This window comes from Leucoraja erinacea, chromosome 5 (genome assembly GCF_028641065.1).
Source record: "Leucoraja erinacea ecotype New England chromosome 5, Leri_hhj_1, whole genome shotgun sequence".
Classification (NCBI taxonomy): domain Eukaryota; kingdom Metazoa; phylum Chordata; class Chondrichthyes; order Rajiformes; family Rajidae; genus Leucoraja; species Leucoraja erinaceus.
Genome location: NC_073381.1, coordinates 19,045,955 through 19,068,766, shown reverse-complemented (window position 1 = coordinate 19,068,766; position 22,812 = coordinate 19,045,955). Strand labels below are relative to the sequence as shown.

At 40.5% G+C, this 22,812-nt stretch overlaps 1 protein-coding gene across 4 annotated transcripts in view; it reads left to right on the top strand.

Moving 5' to 3' along the window:
* The window catches only part of egln1a (egl-9 family hypoxia-inducible factor 1a), a 90,241-nt gene that overhangs the window by 30,211 nt on the left and 37,218 nt on the right, over positions 1-22,812 (top strand). For 3 of the 4 annotated variants that reach the window (XR_008723431.1, XM_055635174.1, XM_055635175.1), the window contains exon 2: positions 13,264-13,383. The exons of the other annotated variant lie outside the window; for it this stretch is intronic. Coding sequence is in view for 2 of the 3 variants with exons in the window: in XM_055635174.1 (XP_055491149.1) it covers positions 13,264-13,383 (120 nt within the window). In the remaining variant the exon portion in view is untranslated. The remainder of the gene's footprint in view (positions 1-13,263; positions 13,384-22,812) is intronic. 4 annotated transcript variants of the gene reach the window in all.

The following is a 22,812-nucleotide window of genomic DNA, read 5'->3' as shown; positions in this document are numbered from 1 at the left end:
TTTACCAAACTGGAAAAAATGCTCTATAGTCACTCAAATAAGCAAACATTTGCTCCAGCTTAGACCTTATTGTGCTAAGTATATAAACAAGAAAGAGTAGCTCCAGTAAAGTTTGATTCCTTGGTGGATGAGATGAGGGAATTAACAATGGGAATTCCTTCATATGGAATCCCCTGAGGTAGAGAATGAGGAATTGGTAGAAACGTTGTACAAATATTTGGTATCGTTCTTTATTCCAATAATAATAGAGAATTTGGGAGCAAAATGGAGGAATTCAAAAACTATCACAATCATAAAAGATAGGAAACTTAATGGCACTATACACTGACAAGTTTCCTGGATGTGATAGCCCGCAACCTAGATTGATAAAATAATTGACTGCAATATTAGTGGATGCATTTGTTGTGATTTATGAATGTTTATGAGGTCTGCCAAAAGGACCCAGCAAACTGCAAAACTATAAATTTAATATCCTTATTCAAGAAAATAAGGAGTTCTCTGAAAGTGCAACAAACAAGGTAGATAAAAGGGATTTGCTTTTCCTTGAATGTGCCTGATGTCACTGGAGAATTGCAGAACGAAGTCCAAGTGGCGAATTTCCCGCAGTGAATAGTTCCCCACACTTGTACGAGTAGAGCATGTGAACGGTTGGTGATCCGTATAATTAGTGAAGGGACGGCCTTTCAACAGATGGTGGAAATGCTTGACAGCAAGGTACATAGCCAAATGTTCTCGCCCGAACGTACGGTGCCTCATCTGAGTGGGTGATAATTTTGCCGAAAAGAATGCCAGAGGCTCCCACCTGCCATTGATTCGCTGCTTCACGACGGTTCCCACGCCGTTGTTGGAGTCATCAGCGGTGAGTGAAAATAAGGCATTGGGCCTCTGATGGACCAGCATAGTTGCTTCGGCGAGAGTCCTCTTAGCTGCGTTGAAGGATTGCACTGCATCCTCCTGTAAACACAACAGTTTCTTTGAAGACGATTTGTCAGAACCTTTGAGTACGTTGGTCAAGGGTAATAGGGAACCTGCGGCGTTCGGTAGAAAGCGGCGGTATAAATTCATCATCCCCAAAAATCACTGTAATTGGTTAAACGAATTTAAGGCTGAGTAATTTCAGATTTCCTGCACCTTTGATTCGCCGGGCAGGATGCCATTCTCCATCACGCGATGCCCGAGGAAAGAGAGTTCGCGAGCGCCAAACACTCATTTGTTCGTGTTAATGACATTACCATATTCGTCAAGTTGCCGAAACAGTAATCCGAGGTGTTTCTTGTGTTCACCTTCACTGGAGCTCGCTACCAGCACAATGTATGCGTAGACGAAATCAAGACCGGAGAGTACGTGATCCATGAAACGCTGGAATAATTATGCTGCATTTTGTAAACCAAACAGTATCCGTAGAAATTCCAACGTCCTGAACAGAGTGACCACAGTGTGAACACCATATTTCCAGTGTTTCCAGCAAATGTGTTGGGTGTTGCCTCAACCCCGCCACGATCCCTGAGGTTTGTGTTAAACCTGAAATGGGGATGGTTCTGCTGGGCTGCCAAAGTCTCGACTTGCGCAGTGAGCATTGCAATTTGCTGTTCCTGCTGTGCATTCTCCGTCTTTACTGTTGTTGCATTAACCACAGTCACCTGCAGCGCAGTGGTTGTCACCTTGACAATGTCGATCTGTTTTGCGAGCTCATCTATGCTGGCCAATTGAAACATACTTATCAGATGCCCCTGGACCCACAATACCGCAACACTGGTCAAGAAGGCTCACCAGCGTCTCTTCTTCCTGAGGAGACTAAAGAAGGTCCATCTGTCTCCTCAGATTCTGGTGAACTTCTACCGCTGCACCATCGAGAGCATCCTTACTAACTGTATCACAGTATGGTATGGCAACTGCTCTGTCTCCGACTGGAAAGTTCTGTAGAAGGTGGTGAAAACTGCCCAACGCATCACCGGTTCCTCACTCCCCTCCATTGAGTCTGTCCAAAGCAAGCGCTGTCTGCGAAGGGCGCGCAGCATCGTCAAGGACTGCTCTCACCCCAGCCACAGACTGTTTACCCTCCTCCCATCCGGGAGCCGCTACAGGTCTCTCCGTTGCCGGACCAGCAGGTTCAGGAAAAGCTTCTTCCCTGCGGCTGTTACACTACTTAACTCTGCACCTCGGTGATTGCCAGTCACCCCCCCCCCCCCCCCACTCCTTCCCCCAGAAAAATTGAACTACCACTACTGTATGTACGTATATATATTTATTGCTCATTATTCTATGTTCGCTTTTCTGGGTGAGATGCTAACTGCATTTCTTTGTCTCTGTACTGTACACTGCACAATGACAATAAAGATCCGAATCTGCACCTGAGTAGGCATGCAGCAGAGAAACGTCCGTTTCCAGACATCGCTGTCAATCTTTCTGTCTACCGCCAGCCTTTGCCATCTCTGCAGCATTTGTGATGGCCTCCTATCGCCGAGATTATCATCTCCCAGCAGCTTGGAAATGCAGGCTTGCTTTGAGGGCTTCGTTCGTTCCAAGATAGCGGATTTAAGCACGTCATATGGCGTTATTTCTTCAGGATTAAGGAGCACATGCTCTACTCCCCAAACGATCTGCTCTGGAAGAGGAGCTGCTAGGAACGCAAATTTTGTCCGTAGGCTTGTGGCATTGAGGGAATGAAATCGAGCTTCTAGTGTTGAAAACCACGCTCTCGCGTTGGTTGTAAAAAGAGTTGGGACGTCGAGTTTTACTTCATCGACTGACACCGTGTCACTTTTATCGTCATACATTTTGTGAGTGAGTGGAAGTTTGCATGTAGCAACGCGGTCACCAGTTGTAGGATCGACTGAATCCCACGAAGAAAGCAATGAACAAACTACACTTAACCAAGTCAGACACCTTATGCCACGTTTATTCCAGAAGCCCCTTTTACCTAAATTCTCACCAATCATAACCTGTGTGCAGATAAGGCCAATTAGTGCGTCTGACCTTGGAATTGTTATTGAGCTCTTGTGGCTGGACCCTCTCGTGAGGTTGCTGGCGAGTCAACAGCGGTGACAGGCTGTATGCAAAACCAACGTGGGTGTGAAGGTGCCACATCACTACAATAATAAACAATGACTAATTTAATTATAAATTTAGTTGTATTCTTTAATGTTGTGCGGGCCAATTCAATTTTGGATATGTGCTTAGAATATTTTCGGTGAAACTGACATTATTTAGCAGGGTAACTTATAATGACCCTTTGGATATTTTAACTGCGTATGAGTTAATTATGTTCAGCCTTAAATATAATTTCCAGATATTTTTAGGAACTGAAGAAAATTAGAGAAAAATAATCACTTTGAGGACATTAAAAATATTTCCATGTTTTGACTGGGTTTCTACAAATGTACTTGATTTAAACCAGTTAATGATTGCAAGTATGATTTCAGTATCCATATTTGGTTGAACATATAGTAATTTTATATATATGATTTCCTGGTCAAAGTGTAGTCAGGATGTATCTATACAATATATTGTAATTTTGCTTGTTGGTTTATTGATATGTTGAAACATTCCAAAAATGTAGGTTGTTAATGTTCAGCTACCCACACTGTTCTGACATTGATTGATATGTTTACTCATCCTTGAGATTTCCTCGCAGTGCCCGGCATAGTTGTAGATAGCAGTAAGCTTCTGCACGTACTGCACGTAGCAAGATCATTAAGAACATTGCCTGTCTGGCACACTTCCAATACCAGGAAGTTCACACAAGTTCATTTTAATCTGGGGTGGTGGCTAAATTCGCATACAATAGTGTGCAAGAAGAGGAAAACGGAACATCTGTTGTAAAAATAGTATTATTTCACGAGATACTGTTTTTATTTGATAGTTTTGAGCGTTTGTGATGGTAGCTTTGTAAGTTTGTGGGCTATTGGAACAGATGATAATTGTTTTGAAAAACATTTATTTTGCACATTAAATAATTCTTTACCTGTGGCTTTTGCAGCTGTCTACTGAAAGAGTTTTAATGGACTTGAGCACAGGATATTCTGGAGGTGTAAAAGCATACCAGTGCACGTGACAAATTTCATAATCTGATAATCAGTAATCTGAATTTTTTAATTAAACTCGACCAAGGAGGACCCGTTGGGTCCCGTCCCCTCAACGTGCGGTTGCGGGGGAGGGGGGAAGGTTGGGGGTGGCGCGGTGTCACAGGGGAGGGCTGGTTCCCTAATTATGAAGTCTCTATCTTCAATAGTGGATGGGTTAACCATGTAAAGTCAATCCCCAAGTTCTGTGAGAGATATACCTCCAAAAAAGCTGTAGGTTGAAACTCTGTAACTCAAAAGGTTGCCTATGGCAAGGGGGATAAGGATCTGGACCCAATGTTTGTTATATGTGTTTCATAATAAAGGGATTCTTAAATATAAAATAATGGATTTGGCTTATAGCCTTTATTCATAAAAGTATTCATTGACTTTTGAGTTTGGTATCATCGAGATGGCGGAAGGCTGTTTTTCGGACTGGAAGCCTATGACTAGTGGTGTGCCTCTGGGATTGGTGCAGTGCCAATTGCTGTTTGTGGTTTATTAACAATGGAGATGAGAATGTGCAAGGCATAATTAGTAAGTTTGCAGAAGACACAAAAGTAGGTGGTAGTGTAGACAATGCAGAGGGTTATCAAAAATTACAACAGGTTCTTGATCAGCTGGGCAAGTGGGCTATTGAAGAATAACTTATAATGTGGAAGAATAACTTATAATGTTCAATGCAAATAAGTATGTAGCATTGGGTACTCAAATCAGGGCAGGACCTTCGCAATGAATGGTGGAGCCCTGGGAGTGTTTTTGAGCAGAGAGATCTAGGATACAGGTGCACAGTTCCCTGAAAGTGAACAGGTAGATAGGGTGGCAAGGAATGCTTTTGGTACATCAGCCTTAATTTGTCAGGGTATTAAGTACAGAAGTGGGACATCATGTTGTCGTGCCCCTAATATGCTTAAACAGACAAAAAACAAATAAAATCAGTGATCAAGCAGTACAATCTTTATTTGGCCGGGCGGGTGTGGTAAAACTCTTAACAGTATGCAGATTACAGACTATACAGAGTTCTCATCCCCACACAAAGGGGCAGTGATCGAATTACATGTATATACTAGAATAATCGATGATTCAGCAATACGTTATGGAAACATAGAAAATAGGTGCAGGAGCAGGCCATTCGACCCTTCGAGCCAGCACTACCATTCATCGTGATCATGGCTGATCATCCCCTATCAATAACTCGTGCCTGCCTTCTCCCCATATCCCTTGACTCCACTAGCCCCTAGAGCTCTATCTAACTCTCTTAAATCCATCCAGTGACTTGGCCTCCACTGCCTTCTGTGGCAGGGAATTCCATAAATTCACAACTCTCTGGGTGAAAAAGTTTTTCCTCACCTCAGTCTTAAATTACCTCCCCTTTATTCTAAGACTGTGGCCCCTGGTTCTGGACTTGCCCTACATTGGGAACATTTTTCCTGCATCTAGCTTGTCCAGTCCTTTTATAATTGTATATGTTTCTATAAGATTCCCCCTCATCCTTCTAAACTCCAGTGAATACACGCCTAGTCTTTTCAATCTTTCCTCGTATGACAGTCCCACCATCCCAGGGATCAATCTCGTGAAGCTACACTGCATTGCCTCAATCACAAGGATGTCCTTCCTCAAATTAGGAGACCAAAACTGTACACAATACTCCAGATGTAATCTCACCAGAGCCCTATACAACTGCAGAAGAACCTCTTTACTCCTATACTGAAATCCTCTTGTTATGAAGGCCAACATTCCATTAGTTTTCTTCACTGCCTGCTGTACCTGTATGCCAACTTTCAATGATCGGTGTACATGGACTCCCAGGTCTCACTGCGCCTCCTCCTTACCTATCCTAACCCCATTGAGATAATAATCTGCCCCCTTGTTTTTCCTGCCAAAGTGGATAACCTCACATTGATCTATATTACACTGCATCTGCCCACTCATTCAACCTGTCCAGGTCACCGTGCAACCCCCTAACATCCTGTTCACAGTTCACACTGCCACCCAGCTTTGTGTCATCCGCAAACTTGCTAGTGCTGCTCCTAATTCCCTCTTCCAAATCATTAATGTATATGGTAAATAATTGCAGCCCCAACACCGAGCCTTGCAGCACTCCACTCGCCACTGCCTACCATTCTGAAAAGGACCCGTTCACGCCTACTCTTTGCTTCTGGTCTGCCAACCAATTTTCTATCCATGTCAACACCCTACCCCCAATACTATGTGCTCTAAATTTAGTCACCAGTCTCCCGTGCGGGACCTCACCAAAGGCTTTCTGAAGGTCTAGATACACTACATCCACTGGCACCCCGTCATCCATTTTACTTGTCACATTCTCAAAAAATTTCAGAAGATTAGTCGAGCATGATTTCCCTTTCATAAATCCATGTTGACTTGGACTAATCCTTTTACTGCTATCCAAATGCCCCATTATTACCTCTTTAATAATTGACTCCAGCATCTTTCCCACCACCGAAGAGTAAAGAAACAAGCCTGTGATTTGTGAAATGGTGTCTATCCCCAGTTTTATATGATGTTATTACTTTTGCTATTTTCATTTTGTTCGGAAATTTACCGGATTGAAAAGGCAAGTTACAGATATGTTAATGGTTCTGCAATTTCTTCAATAACGTTTTTTATTATAATCATATCAATATCATTCCAATCAGTAGAGGATTTGCTTTTATATTTTCTTGCAGTGTCTATGATTTATTTTCCTTCGACTGCTCTCAGGAAGATAGAGCTAGTTTAGGGGTGAAGGAATGAGTGTTCACGTCGCGGTCCTGTTTCTATCAATCTTTCCGCCACCATGCACAAGAAGCACAAAACAGATACCATTGTGCAGATGCCGAGAAGTGTGTTTAGCTCTGGCTTGCATGTGGACCCAATAAGAAGAAGAAATAGTTTAGTAATATGTGAAAGTTGATTTCATTTAATATTTGTTTCTACCTTAAAATAAATGTACCTACAAAATAAAGGTTATTCACGTTGCACCTTAAGCAGGTTTTATGATTATACATCTAAGTTATTCTATAGGACAAATACACAATTAGGAAAATAACCTACCACTTACAGCATTACAGATTAGGTGGGCTCCGATCAGGTGGAGCTCCATTTACACTCTCATATTTAAGGAAAATATCTTATTATTTCAAAGAAGGGTAAGGGAATTGTCATGTACAAATTGAATTATTCTGTGATTGTAATATTGCTTTTTGTCATTGCTTGTTGAAAGTAAATTCTGTTTTCTGCTCTAACAGTATTTCAAATCTATTCTGTGTGTACAGTGATTTGGAATGACCCAAGTTTATGAAAGGTGCTATATTTTTTAAATATCATAGACATTTTGAGTGGTTGTGCTTATATCGACATCTCTGCTTACTTTTTGTGCATTATTCTGCAAGTTAGTTAGCTTCACGTACCTGTCAGCTCCCTTTAAACTATTAATGGAATCAACTTCTACCACTTTTTCAAGGAGAGCATTCCAGATTTTGACAAAGCTTGGGTGTCCTCATTTTCTTTGAACTCTTTTGCCAATTAATTTAAATCTGAGACCACTGGTTATTGATTCACTCAAAAAGGATCTGTTTTCTCTCTCAAAAGTTCACATCTTTATAAACTCAATTGGGTCATCTTTTGAATATTATTTTCATTATTTACGACAACCCCAAATTTTTATTTGTATTGTATTTGTATTCTAGATAGTGAAGATGGTTATCAAAAATTGCAGCAGGATCTTGATCGGGTAGGCTGAGGAATGGTTGATGGAATTTAATACAGAGAAGTGTGAGGTGTTGCATTTTGGGCAGTAACAAGGGCAGGGGTTTGAGGAGTGTTGTCAAGCAGAGGAACTAGGAGGTACATAGTTCCTTTAAAGTGGCATCACCGATAGATAGGGTGGTCTTTTGACGGTATGTTTTTAAAGATTATTTGCATTTCCTTTATTTATAATGGTTTCAAAATGGTTTACAGGATTTTGAGGTGATCTGATTTCTTGTGGTGATATCTCTTGAATGACATTCAGAAACATTGAAAGAACAACTGATGCAAAACTGGGGAATGTGGCTTTGACTGTCAATATGTACTAAGAAGTTTCATAGTAGGGACAAAAGACAAAGTAGGGAGGAACTCAGCGGGTCAGGCAGCAACTGTGGAGGAAATGGGCAGACTATATTTCGGGTTTGGATCCTTCGTCAAACTGATAGTTTTTGCTCTGTAAGCAATTCCATTGTATGTAGCCTTTACACCATACAAGGGTTTCCTCACTGAGTCCAGGAAGTTTACTTATAGCAAGTTAACTTTTTTCCAGTTACATCAAAGGCACAATTTGGCCCGACTCAGCAAAATCCAAACCATCATGTTTCTGCTGTACCCATCCAGTTAGTTATATTTCAGTGTGAATAAGAATAATACTGCTCGGATCCCCTTGACCAAATTGTTAATCATATAATTTATGTGTAAGAAAGAACTGCAGATGCTCTTTAAATCGAAGGTAGATACAAAATGCTGAAGTAACTCAGCAGGACAGCATCTCTGAAGAGAAGGAATGGGTGACGTTTCGGGTCGAGACCCTTCTTCAGACTAAAGCATATAATTTAGTTTTGTTCGACATCACTAGCCTAAGATTCTCTTGAGGGTAAGTTATCACTTACCTTGGAGTTAATATCGAGAGGGTTTTTCCCTGATGTCTGAGTGTTAAACTGAGTTATTTTGTCAATCTAAAGTCAACTTGACTCAAACGCTTGTAGCTGTTGAAATCAATTCTTTATTCAGCTGAGACTAGTCTCTGAACCTTCCAACACAGAGCTGATGCTCTGGGGCAGGTCCAGAGAAGAGTAGCTTTGATAGAAACTCATGGTATTATATAGGTATTAGACATTTCAGATGGAGGGTATGACAACCTAGTAACCAATCATCTGAGTCCTTCTGGTGATTTACAACATCAGTCACATGATTCCCCCCCCCCCCTTCCCCCTGGCCTCATTTTACAACCTTTGTTTGCCTGTGGTATAACTTTGTTTAGAATTATTTTATTTCAACACAGCAAAACCCCAGTAGGCTCAATTATCAAAGACCACCCCTCAAAATATAAGATACCTATGTAATACAATGATCACACAAGTCATACACACTTTCCATACCAAGAAGAAAGATATTTCTATAAATCTAGAAAAAGTCTAATGTTTACAGTCCTACTAAGACACAATACATTTCATAAATTATTTCACTACAATTTTACACAGTTTAAAATACTATTACCTATGTATTAAAACATTAATTATATGAGTTCGCCGAATTACAGTTTCTAAGTTTAAATTCAAAACACCTCCCTACCAAGCATACATAGGTCGTAAATCTGGCAACTTAATTACATAAGTGTTTGGTGCCAGGATACAACTTCATTCTAATTTGCAGCCCCTTTCCTGCTATCTGGAAGCTGGATTTCCAATCTCTCTGCAAGGCCTTTTACAAATATTACAGGACAAAGCGTAAATTCACAACTCAGACCATTACATCAGAATTACATATGCTTCTTCGACTTTCTATAAACAAATCCATCAATCTGATTCTCTTCCTCTCCAAGCATCCATCCCTTATCTTAACCTCATTATAATTTAACATAGCCAAAGCTAACTACAGAGTCTATTATATTTCAGCCTTGAAGTCTGTCTCAATCTCAGCATAACCGGCCATAACTCTTCATCTTCATGTCGCATCAGAGCTCAAAAATGTGCCATAGAGAAAGAGAAGATTACCTCTGGCCTAAGAAGAGGCCCTATTCAGTAATCCATTCTTCAACACGAAATCATATCAAATACAATTTCCTCCAGTGTTATAATTGCCTCAAAGCAATAAACAGCATAAGCAATATGCAGGTTCAGATTAGAGTTTCTATGTTTTGATTCATCCATTCCCTGTGTGTGTGTTTCTTTGTACTTTATTTCTTTAGGATACATGTGTTTCTGAAAACCTTAAGCTTTTCTCTTGCAAATTGCCTAGCTTATATAAAAGTCACTATCCGAGCAGTTCTATTATATAATATTTCCTCAAGCGATAACTATTGAGCATCTGCTACTCAAAGTGGGTATTTTTAATTTCACTGGAAATGAACAATACTTCCAGACATTGGCTCAGCAGCCAGTAGCTAGGACTGAGAATTGAACATTTCTCTTGAGAAACATAATTGAAGTGAATGTGTGAAGTGAAGGACAAAATGCTGTATGGGTGGTCAAAAAAGGCTTTTGGCACATTGTCCTTCATCAATCAGAGTGTTGAGCTTTCTGAGGTCATGTTCAGGTGTATAAAATCACTCTTATAGGAAAGATGTTGTGAAGCTGGAAAGGGTACAGAGAAAATGTACAAGAATATTGGCAGAACTCGAGGGTCTGAGATATAGGGGGAGGTAGAGCTGGTTAGGACTTTATTCCATGGAATGCAGCAGAATAGGGGGTGATCTCATAGAGGTGTATAAAATCATGAGAAGAATAGAAAAGGAAAACGCACAGTCTCTTGCCCAGAGTAGGGGAATGAAGAACAAGAGGAAATAGGTTTAAGGTGAGGAGGGAATGATTTAATAAGAATCCGACGGTTAACATCTTTATACAAATGGTGGTGGGTATGCGGAACAAGCTGCCCAGGGAGGTAGTTGAGGCAGGCACTATCATAATGTTTAAAAGATATTTATAATGTTTAAAAGATATTCGGACAGGCACATGGATATAATACGTTTAATAAACGGGCAGTGTGGGCAGATGGGACTAGTGTAGAGGGGGCATGTTGGACGGCGTGGGCAAGTTGGGCTGAAGGGCCTGTTTCCAAGCTGTGTGACTCTTACTTTAGTCCTACCTTTTCCACCCTTCATCTCTTTTGCGTGAGGCCGTCCTTGTACTGCTACTCTGTCCCATTTCTCATACCTTAGTATGCTTCCTGAGGCGTAATACTTGGAACTGTCAATAACACCATACTCCTAACTAATGTCTAATCACATTTTTTAAATTGTTTCACCGTCATAGCTTTGCTTTTGGATTCTATCCGTCAACTTAAACACAAGTAATGCAAATGCTTTAGCTTGTAAATACTTACTATTTCATTTTAAATAATTAATCTAGGCATCAACAACATCCTCATCTGCTCTTTAAAATTGTGCCATTTATAATATACTTTCTTCCCATATTAGTCCTCGTCATTAATTTACAACTATCACGCTTCCACTCACTTCACCGCAATGACCATTTCAATGGCATTGCTACCTACTATGGGTCTTCTGTGTATCTTCCTTTCTTGTTGTAAGTACATATTCCAGTACGGGTATGATTTTGAACATCTGGGAATATTTAAGGCAACCATAGCAGCTGGTAAGGACTGTTGTAACTTAAAATATTGACAACACTCATAATCTCAGTGACTTTCTCTTTTGCCTAATTTTGTTCCCCGGATAAACTTATGGACCATCTGAAAACTATTTTGTTGAAGTGAGAAGACTGCCTAATAGACTCTTCAATCACCCTTGGTATAGAAACAAAGAACTAAATTGCAGATGCTGGTTAATACAAAAAAGACATTTAAGCAATCATCCTTGCTGATTCAAATAACTTTAAATAGTGGACATTATTTTCTCTGTTCAGATACTGTTGATCTTTTTTTATCCTTCAATTTTTAAGATCGTGTTTTCATTACAAACTACCTTTATCCTCCCCTTTTGCCTCGAGTAATTTAAACAGATTCTAAACTTCAACATTTGAATATGGCTGTCAGATTTTCCATTGTCACAGTAGTGAAGAACATTACATCTGAATGTAGACACAAAAAACGGGAGATGTTGGATTATCGAACAAAAAGCAAAGTGCTGGAGGAGCTCAGCGGGTCAGGCAGCATCTGTTGTGGGAATGGATGACATTTTGCGTCATCCATAATAAAATTAAGCAAAAGAGTTACTGAGATAGAGAGCATAGTCAATATTTTAATGTAATGGTGGAGAGAAAGGTGGGAATAAGAGGTGGAGGTGGGACAAATCCTGGAAAGTGATAGGTGGATGCAGCTGAGGGCAGGTGATGAGCAGATTGGTGGAGAAAGTGACAAAGGTTAAAGACAAAAAGGGTACATAAGTGCCAAATAAGGAAAGTGGAGGAGTGAAATGTAAAGCCAGATAGAAGGATATGCATGGATGGGGACAGGGGGTTAGCAGAAGGGGGAAGGAGAAAGAACGTGGGTCTTGGGAGTGGGAGCAAAATGTATGGAGGAGGGGAAACAAGGAGAAAGTAGCAGGGTAACTGGGGTGGTAGGGAAATATGTGGGGTGGGGGGAGGGTTGGGGAAGGTGGGCGAGTTATTACTTTAAATTGGAGAATTCAATATTCAAATCAGCCACATTATTTAATTAGGCAGCTAGAGTGTTCTCACTTTCTAAAACTTATTGTAATTTCTGAATTCTATAGAAAAATGCTCATTCTTGCAACTTATCCAATTAAAATAATGTAACCATATAACCATATAATGTACAATGTTGGATTTTGCTTAGTTTGGCTGATTTGGATTTTTTTCTCCCAAGGTAATATTTCTAATACAATCTATCCCAATACTAACTGTTTATAGAAAAATGCTCATTCTTGCAACTTATCCAATTAAAATAATGTACAATGTTGGATTTTGCTTAGTTTGGCTGATTTGGATTTTTTTCTCCCAAGGTAATATTTCTAATACAATCAATCTCAATACTAACTGTTTACGGCAATCTTTGCAACATTTCATGTATGAAGTGCCAATTAAAAGATTTGAAGGAAAGCTAACTCACCTCATTTTCAAGTTAATTGATTATATATACAAAGTCATTCCTGCAATATGGAAGAATCCAGATACTTTATTTTATATAATGGCTTAATTAAGACCAAATATAAAAAGGTAGGCATAAATAGCACAGGTAACGGCTGACTGAACGTTCAATGGACAAGATTATCATCTCGTAAACTACAATGTAAAGAAAGAATGGAACGTGAAAAGTTAACTGCAATTCAAAATGTAATAATGTGTAAGAAAGAACTGCAGATGCTGGTTTAAATCGAAGGTAGACACAAATTGCTGGATAAACTCAGCAAGACAGGCAGCATCTTTGGAGAGAAGTAATGGGTGACGTTTTGGGTCAAGACCCTTCTTCAGACTGATGTCAGGCTAAATTCAAAATGTAATGATTTTATTTCTTTTTGTAAATTGATTTACAGGCAATGGTTGCATGTTACCCAGGCAATGGAACCGGATATGTACGTCACGTTGACAATCCTAATGGAGATGGACGATGTGTCACATGTATCTATTATCTAAATAAAAATTGGGATGCACAGGTATGTAACATTAACTATGTATTAACAATTACAGCACGGAAACAAGCCATCTCGACCCTTCTAGTCCGTGCCGAACACGTATTCTCCCCTAGTCCCATATACCTGCGCTCAGACCATAACCCTCCATTCCTTTCCCGTCCATATAACTATCCATTTTATTTTTAAATGATAAAATGCAGAAAATTGTGCAGAACTTGAAATGTAGAGTAACGGGGAAGAAAGTATACCTTTTCAATTGAGGTGAAATAATAGGAAAAAATTCATGCTTGCCAGTGTTATAGTAACTTTAGTAATTATATTTTTTAAACAGGTGAATGATACTGATGAGTCAAAAGTGATTTGAATTGTGATCATTTTTAATTGGTGGACCCCTTGTTTTTTTTGCAAAAGATCATGTTATTTAATCATTACATGCAAAGCCACATAATAACAACGACAATAATAATCACACAGAAACATCTTGTTAACCAACTGGATACTGGAGTGTTGGAGTAAGTCGGCAGGTCAGGCAGCATCTCTGGAGAACATGGATAGGTGATGTTTTGGGTTGAGACCCTTCTTCAGATTGATTGGTGGGGAGGGGGGGGGGGTAATAGGTTGTTACAGGTGAGTAGGGTCTTTTGATAGGCAGATGGTTGGACAAAGGCCAGAGATGAAAAGACAAATGGTGTGAGACGGATGGATTGAAGAGTTGCAAGTTGTGAAGCTAATGGAGGGGAGAAATAGCTTCAAGTCCAGGTGGGGGAGAGGAGCGATATTTGGGGGGGGGGGGGGGGGGGGTGGGGGGAGGAAGGGGGGATATATGTTGGGGGGGTGGGCGAGAAGGGAGAGGACAAAGGTTATGTAGTTATCTAAAATTGGAGAATTCAATGTTCATACTGAAGAGGAATATGAGGTGCTGTTGAAAGGAACAGCAGTTGCAGGTTTATTCTGAAGATACACAAAATACTGGAATAACTCAGCGGGTCAGGCAGCATCTCTGGAGAAAAGGAATTGCGGATGTTTCAGGTCGAAACCCTACCGTTCCAACCCGCCAGTCTGAAGAAGGCTTTCGACCCGAAACATCGCCTATTTCTTTTCTCCCTGGATAGAGTTACTCCAGCATTTTGTGAACATGAGGTGCTGTTCTTCCAGTATGTGTACCACCCCATTCTAGCAATGGAGGAGGCCCAGGTCAGTATGGTTAGCAACCAGGAGATCCAGTGGGCCTTGACCAATCCAGCACGTGCTCAGCGAAACAGTCAAGGGGTCTAAGCTGTCTCGCCAAAGTACAGGAGGCCACATTGGGAACACTGCATGTAATGGATGAAGTTAGATAATGGATGAGGTTAGACATGTGAATCTCTGTCTCACCTGGAAGGACTGCTCGGGTCTGTGGATAGAAGTGAGGGAGGAGGTAGAGGGATATATATGTAGGTGTCCCTGTTGCTTCATTAAATGCATACCGCTATAATTCCAATGGATGAAATGAGTAAAAATTGTTACTTCTTTAGGTACACAGAGAAAGGAAATGAATCCTCTTTTCAAATATTGCAGAACTTAAAATATGCATATGTATACTGGGTTTGACTGAATTCAGTGAGAATGGATCTATTTTGGCAGAAAATGTGAAAATTTAGATTAATAAATATATGTTTAGATAAATGCAGATTTGACATGCACGATCTGTATACATGAGAAATTTTATATAATTAAAAGCAGTGGGATATATTAAGATCGCCTCATGGCATAGCCAGTAGAGTTACTACCTCAGAGCTCCACGACTTCTTCGATGCTGTCTTTCATGTTTGCATGTTCTCCCTATAACCACATGGGTTTCTTCCAGTTTCCTCCTGTATCCCAAAGATATACGTTGGTGAAGTAATTGGCCACTATAGTCTATGATTAATGTAAATCAATCTTGAATGGTTTGAGCCAAAATCCCTGGTTCCATGCTGTATAATTCTCTGATGTATCAAAATTAGTGCTTCTGTAGATTGTGATTGAAATGTGTATGAGGGTTTTGTAGAAAAATACACGATACAGCCCAAGGATTGTAACAATGCTGCTATTATCAGATATTGATAGGAATTTGTAATTAAGAAGGTAAATAATGTCAACATGATACCAAGGGTACGAGATTTTCCAGTTCTCTATCTAGCAATGCCAGAAACCTGTCCGTGGAAACATGTCATGAATGATTAATGGTTAATTTCAGAGAAGAATTCTGTATCTTTAGGTAGCTACATCTGAGGTTCACCTATGTTAATAGGTGTGAGTGGTCCTTGATTATGTTGGCTGCTTTCCCGAGGCAGCGTGAAGTGTAGAGAGATACAATGGGGCCAGGTGGCTGGTTTGCATGATATGCTAGGTTGCGTCAACAGCTTACTGCAATTTCTTTGGTCTTGGGCAGAGCAGTTGCCAGACCAAGCTGTGGTGTATCTATAAAAATTAGAGTCCATTGAGAGAGACCGAATTTCCTTTATCTTCTGAGGAAGTTGAGATGTTGGTATGCTTTCTTGGCCATAATGTCAATTGGAGCAGGACAAATTGTTGGTGATTGTAGTATATTTTGGGTACTTGGAACTGACTCAAAAGAACTCTCAGATACAGGAGTAAACTAACAAACTTCTTTATTTCAGGACTCCACCATGAGTCTCCTCTAGCGCATGCGTCCCTTCGCACAAGACATAACATATACTAATTACATTATATACATTACACTGCTCCCCCTTTAGCTTGGAGGCGAATAACACCATTTCTACTACATTAAATATAATTAATTAACACACAGTTGCAAAATTATATTATTACAGTCATCTGACATTACATCCTCATAACTGTAAACTGTATCTACACTTAGCACTTATAATGGTTCATTCCACTCATCTTTCTAATCACTCTAGCTCTACCTGTATCTCTGCCTCTTCCCTTTTTAAATATCCTAATCTAATTTGCAGATTTCTTCCTGTTCTTGATATTCTGCTAAAGTTAACATTTCCTCTGTTTCTGTTCTTTATTTGTAGGTGGGATCTGACACATGACTGCAGGTTTTCGTTTTTCAGTCGCTCAATTTCCTGGCGCTGCATATTTATCTGCTCTTGTTGTATAATGACGTTCTGCAATGCATAAACATTTGTCCATTGCTCAGTGAAGGAAGCTCCATGCTGGACTATACTGAAGTGGCCTAATAGCAATCGGTCTTGCATACTTTTGTCTCGACCGACAAGCCTCTCTTCTTTAGACTTTTCTGTTAACAGCTTTTTGCTCATCATCACACATTTATTTAACCGTTCTTTGCAACGTTTAAGCCTTTTCTGCTGTTCGTCTATTTGTCTTCTTAAAACACCTTTCTGGCTATTCATCAAGAAGTAGGACCTATATTGTCCTTGCCATACAACAGTGGCTTTGATTTGCGCTCTGTATATTTCTCTTACTACATAAGCACGGTAGTGATACTGCACTACAACTGCTGTATAAATCGGTTTGAGGAAGTCTTTCCTATATCGTTTAAGCCTTTTGTATCGTGTCAGTCTTTTCTGATGTGCATCTATTTGTCTCCTTAAGTCTTTCCTATACCAACTCATACGGAGTACTAACTGCACTTTTACTGTAGCTCTCTTTTGCTTAACCCACTGCCTAACCACCATACTCTTGTAGGCAGTTTGAATGGTAATAGTTGCATCCCTCATTGACTGATATTGCACTAACTGGGAATGCCCTATTTTACATGCTTCGTACCATCTCTGGATCAAAATGACTGCTTGTCGCATAGCTCTGTACCATACCCTAAATCGGTAACCACGGTATGCAACTTGCAGATTGACTACAGCCGCCTTTTGCATCAAGAAATGCTTTCTTATAATGCACATTCTTATGGATGACAATACAGCATGATGCCTTGGTTTTCCCTACCAATACTCTGGCTTTGATCCCGCTGTATAAGGCCTGAATACACACCACTGCTTCTCTCAAACTCTTATACTGTCTCACTTGGACATCTCTTATCTGGCATGCTCTGTATCGTTGCTGTACCGCAATGGCAGACCAGCGTAGTTTCTTAAAATACTGACGCTGTTTATACATCTGATAATAAGTCTGTATGACCTTGCCGCAGTTGCCTTCGAACAAGCATTCCACGGTAGGCTGCCTGAAGCAGTACAACGCTTCTGCGTACCTTCATGTAAGTTTTGCGATCACTTTCCATTTGAAGGTGTGCCCTATAATGGGTTTGTACTATTATAGCTGCCAATCTCATTGCCTTGTATTGATGGTATACTCTGTGCCTTCTAATTGCTGCTTGTATTGCCGTTGCTGCCTTCTGTTTGTTCCGGATTTTTTTCCGTACATTCATACCCCTGAATGCAGCTTGAATAGCTAGGGTTGCCCTTTGGATGGCAATTTCTCTTTGCCTTTGACTTCTGCCACTTTGCATTTGCCCTTTGTCCCTTAGACTTGACCTGTGTCATTTTGCACTTGACTTGTGTCCCTTTGCACTTGACCTGTGTCCCTTTGCACTTGACCTGTGTCCCTTTGCACTTGACCGGTGTCCTTTTGCACGTGGCCTTTGTTATTTTGCACTTGACCTTTGTTATTTTGCACTTGACCTTTGTCCTTTTGCACTTGACCTTGGTCCTTTGAGAGACTCTCTGCCCTCTTTAGTTCAGTCTCCTTGCCTCTGGATACCCTTGGAGGTTTTGGAGAGAAATGAGCCAATAAAGCCTCCTTACACTCCTCATACTTTTTATCTGTGGGCGTTGCTGGCAGCAGTAACATACGTAAGGTTTGATAACCCTCTCTTCCTAAGTCTAATATAAACCATGCTCTTCTTCACCTCTGCAGCGATATCATTAGAAATGAAACAAGCCTCCAAAACTTCGGTCCATTTCTCATAATCACACCCATATTCTAACTGGGGCACATTTCCTACAATTTGAAAAGCCATGCTACCTGTTGCTATTCAGGTGCACTATCTTCTTTTCTCTCACTGTGTATTCTGCACTAGACTTAATCATTCTGCACACTAAGAAGTGATCCAGCCCACTGACTATTACTGATTCTTATAATAATAGATTTATACTATTAACCAACATTTCATGTTAATAGACATATAGAACATTTTAACCATATTCCTGCTATGCACACAGATTTACTATTAATAACAGTGACCAATGCATTACATCCAAACAGTCCCGCTTTTACAGTGAAGGAATAGTGAACAACGCATTACATTCAACAGTCCTGCCTTTACTTTGAAGAATTTCACTGGTCGGTTTTCGGCCTATGGACTCCGGTGTCTTCTCAACCTCTCGAGCTGTCCCCACCGGCACTTTTGCTGCTGGCCTCGCCAGACCTCCACTTTTGCTGCTTTTGCTGGCTCGCTGCCAAGTCGACTACTGCTGCTCTGCTGACTTGCCTGCCCGCTGTCTCCACAGCCCTCACGACCGGGCTCACTCTACTCCCGACTGGGCTGAAGTGCTTGAGTGCTGTCCTGCTTCTCTCGTGCGGACCCACTCTTTGCTCGGGGCTGGACTTCCTCTCACGTCCGGGCTTTCTCCCTTGGCCAGTCCGCTTCTCTTGCGCGGCCGGACCCTCTTTTCTGCTCACGGTCGGGCTGACTACTCCCGACCGGGCTTTCTTTCACGACCGGTCCGCTTCTCTCGCGGCCAGTTTTCTTTTACTCTGCCGGTCCACTTCTCACGCGTGGCCGGGCTTTTTTTTCTCGCTGCTGGTCTGCTTCTCACGCGGCCGTCTTTCTCCCTCGACCGGGTTGACTCTTCTCCCAGCCGGGCTGACTCCGTTTCATCGGTGGCTTCACTGGACCTGTCCGTGACCTACCCAGTACTAGGCCCTCACTCGACGTCGTTGGCGGCTCCTGGGCCTGGCTGTGGGCTACACAGCCCTGGAAAACGTCCGAAGTCGGTGGCAGCTGCTGGGCCTCTTCTGCCTCTTTTGCCTTGGCTACGCAGCCCTGGAAAATGTTCCAGGTAAGTTGACACCGTCGCTGTCCTACTGGTTGGGCTTCCAGCTTTCGGCTGCTTTCTTCGGTGACACTTACTTACTGCCCCACTTGTTTTCCTTGCTTCCTGTTCCGACCTGTCTTTTCTTTGGCGCCAATTCAAAACCATTTGGCGCCAAATCTTTTGGCTTGGTGCCGTTCCACTTTGTTTCCAAACACAACCTTTTTTTTCTGACAGTCCTTCTTTCCTTTTCTGTTCTTTTATCCTCTTCGTGCTGTTGTTGTGTGTTTTAGTGTAACAATTCACCTAAAATTTATACAAAGACTATTCAGCTTGAGGAATTTGACAAAAGGAAAATTCAGTCTAAAATGAGTAACAATCCGAAGGACGACATCTTGCCACGTAGACACAACATAGAGATAGCCTGACAAAACTCGCCAACTTGTACAGCTGATGTTTTAAATGCAGTCCCCGGCATAGAGGGATCTGCAGGCCAAACAACTGCGACACAACTCCATATCTACAGTTTAAACTGTTAAACAATCCTGTGTGTTGCAAAACAGTCCTGTGGGTGAGTTCACAAACTCTATCCCATCCTCGTCGACAATTGTAGTGTATTTTGGGTACTTGGGACTGACTCAAAAGAACTCGCAGATACAGCAGTAAACTAACAAACTTCTTTATTTCAGGACGCCACCATGAGTCTCCTCTAGCGCATGCCTCCCCTCGCACAAGACATAACATATGCTAATTACATTATATACATTACAGTGATGTTAATGTCTTAAGAACATGATGCTCTCAATCAATTCCACTTCAGCACCGTTGATGTAGACTGGGACGTGTACTCTTCCCTGTTTTCTGAAGTTGATGACTAATTCCTTTGTGTTGCTGACATTGACAGATGTTCATATCTTGACGCCATGTTACTAAGCTCTCCACCAACTTCCTATACTCTACTTCTTTTAACTTGGAATTATATGGTTATACTCTACTTCGTCTTTGTTTGAAATCCGGCTTATTACGGTGGTGTCATTTGCAAACTTGTAAATGGAGTTTGAGCAGAATTTGGCAGCAGAGTCAAGGGTGTATAGGGAGTACAATAAGTGGCTGAGAATGCGATGTTGCAACGATAGACAAATTGCAGTGGACCAATGCTGTCTTAGATACTGAAGTGGATGCATGCCATAACCAATCTCTTAAAATATTTAAACATGGTGGATGTCCGAGCCATCAGATGGTAGTTATTAAGGCACACCACCTTGCATTTCTTGAATGATAGAGGTCTTAAAGCAGGTGGTTATGACTCGAAGTCAAATATTGTTTACTAAATCCTCCGTAGCACTTGATAGGTGTAATAAGAAACTTCATAAGAAAATCTTCGTTTTTTACCTCGGAACTTTTAACTCGGAATTTCCTGTGATCAGTACAAAATAGTAAATATTAAATTATGATTGTTTTCAGTTTCTGCAGTGAGTGTTTTCTCCCAGATGGTTGAAATCATCTTTAACATAAAAAATCAATAAATTGTAATTTTCAACTAAGATTTATTGAGGATATAATTAAATTATTGGCCATAAAAAGGTGATAAGTTGTTCGAGAACACAAAGGCAACAGAACTTTGGATGAGCAAACTTGCATGGAAACAGGAGATTTCAAATCTAGCACCGATTGCATAGAGCCTGGAGGTGACAACAGCATAGATGAGGGACTCGGTGCCATAGCAGCTGAAGCAAATGATGTTCAGGAAGAAGTAAATGATGTTTGAAACTGAAGTTAAAATCTTCAATGCAGAGCGCAGGAATTAATATGATACTTCAATTCTAAATACTCGAGTCCAATATTAGACAATCATCAGAGATAAGAAATTCATAAATTTATTTACAGGGTTTCTACCAAAAAAAGTGGAGAAGTTTCGAGAAATGGTCATGTGCATAGTACTTTTGATGTACACATGGATGCTGTTATTGTCTCCAGAAAATGTTGCCCATTCCTTCTCTCCAGAGATGCTGCCTGTCCCGCTGAGTTACTCCAGCAATTTGTGTCTATCTTACCTTGAGATAATATTGAGGGAGAGAAGTAGGTTCATTTCTGAGAATTTATTGTTATTAGAAAGAAAATAACAGTGAAGATGGTTATGATGGGTTAGAATTAAAGAGGTTAAGTATGGACAGTTGTTCTGATCTATACACCAGATGAAAACACAGAGGCAATAATGGTAAATACAACCAGTGGGGGCAAAACATTGTAGTAGTGGTTACTACTGATGTAAATTATTGCATTCCTTAAAGCAGTGTTGATAATCTAGCCGAATGTTAGATCAGCCAATTGATGTTCAGCTACTGCTTTATAAAGAAAAAAGGATTAGGAAGTTCAAGAATTCTGGAAATGGAAGATAGATTGGTAGAAAGATCTGATGAATTTTGTGGTGCTCTGACGTGTGAGAGAGAGGCTGATGAATTTGCTAACAGAAGAAATACAGTTGAAAGCAACCCAGAATGAAAGGGTATAAGACTGGCACATGAGGAAAAAACACTTGCAGGAAATTCAAGAAAGATACAAAGGTGTTTTTACTAATGTAAATATCTAGAATGCCTTTCATAATTTTGCATGAAGAGTCAGCAGCACAAGATATTGTGGAAAAAGTCACAAACGTTTTACAACCGATTTCATCAACAGCTTATTAAAGGAAGGGATGCAGATGACTTTTATGGTCAAGAAAGATCTGAAACAAAATAAGTGGATATAATTAATTCTGTCCTGTTGTTCTTGATGGGAATGTTTAATATGGTCGTGAACAGCAGTGTTCTGAAGAATAATTTTTTAGTTTCATTTGGACGGGTATTATACTGTGAAGGAGAGACTCTGACACCTCACTAATGAGAGTCATTTAATTTTCGCAAGGAGTGAAATGTTGTTAATTAAAGTGGCCGACCACTATGAATTGCTGCGTTAATTTTAACATGGATAGTGTTTCGATGGTGGCCAATCCAAAATCAAAAGCTGTTTAAAAACAATTTTTGTCTTGAAACCTTAGGAAATGTATACTGAACTATAGGAAATTCCTTTATTATTAATTTAGAGCTATGGAAAAATGGTGGTACTGAAGGACAATCTTCTAAATGCAGATCTATAAATAACAAATAACATGACAGTTCACTGATTTAGCATGAATTTCCAGATTTAAGCTCTTGTAGTATAATTACATTCACAGGTGTAATGGAAATTTATTGAAAACTGCAAGGATGCACAGATGCTTTTATCTTGTGCTGTGTTTCATAATCCTGCTCTAAATTTGTATTTGTGAGGTAATTTTAAAAAATCAACATTGTTTTGAGTTAGAAACATAGAAAATATGTGCAGGAGTAGGCCCTTCGAGCCTGCACCGCCATTCAATATGATCATGGCTGATCATCCAACTCAGTATCCTGTACCTGCCTTCTCTCCATACCCCCTGATCCCTTTAGCCACAAGGGCCACATCTAACTCC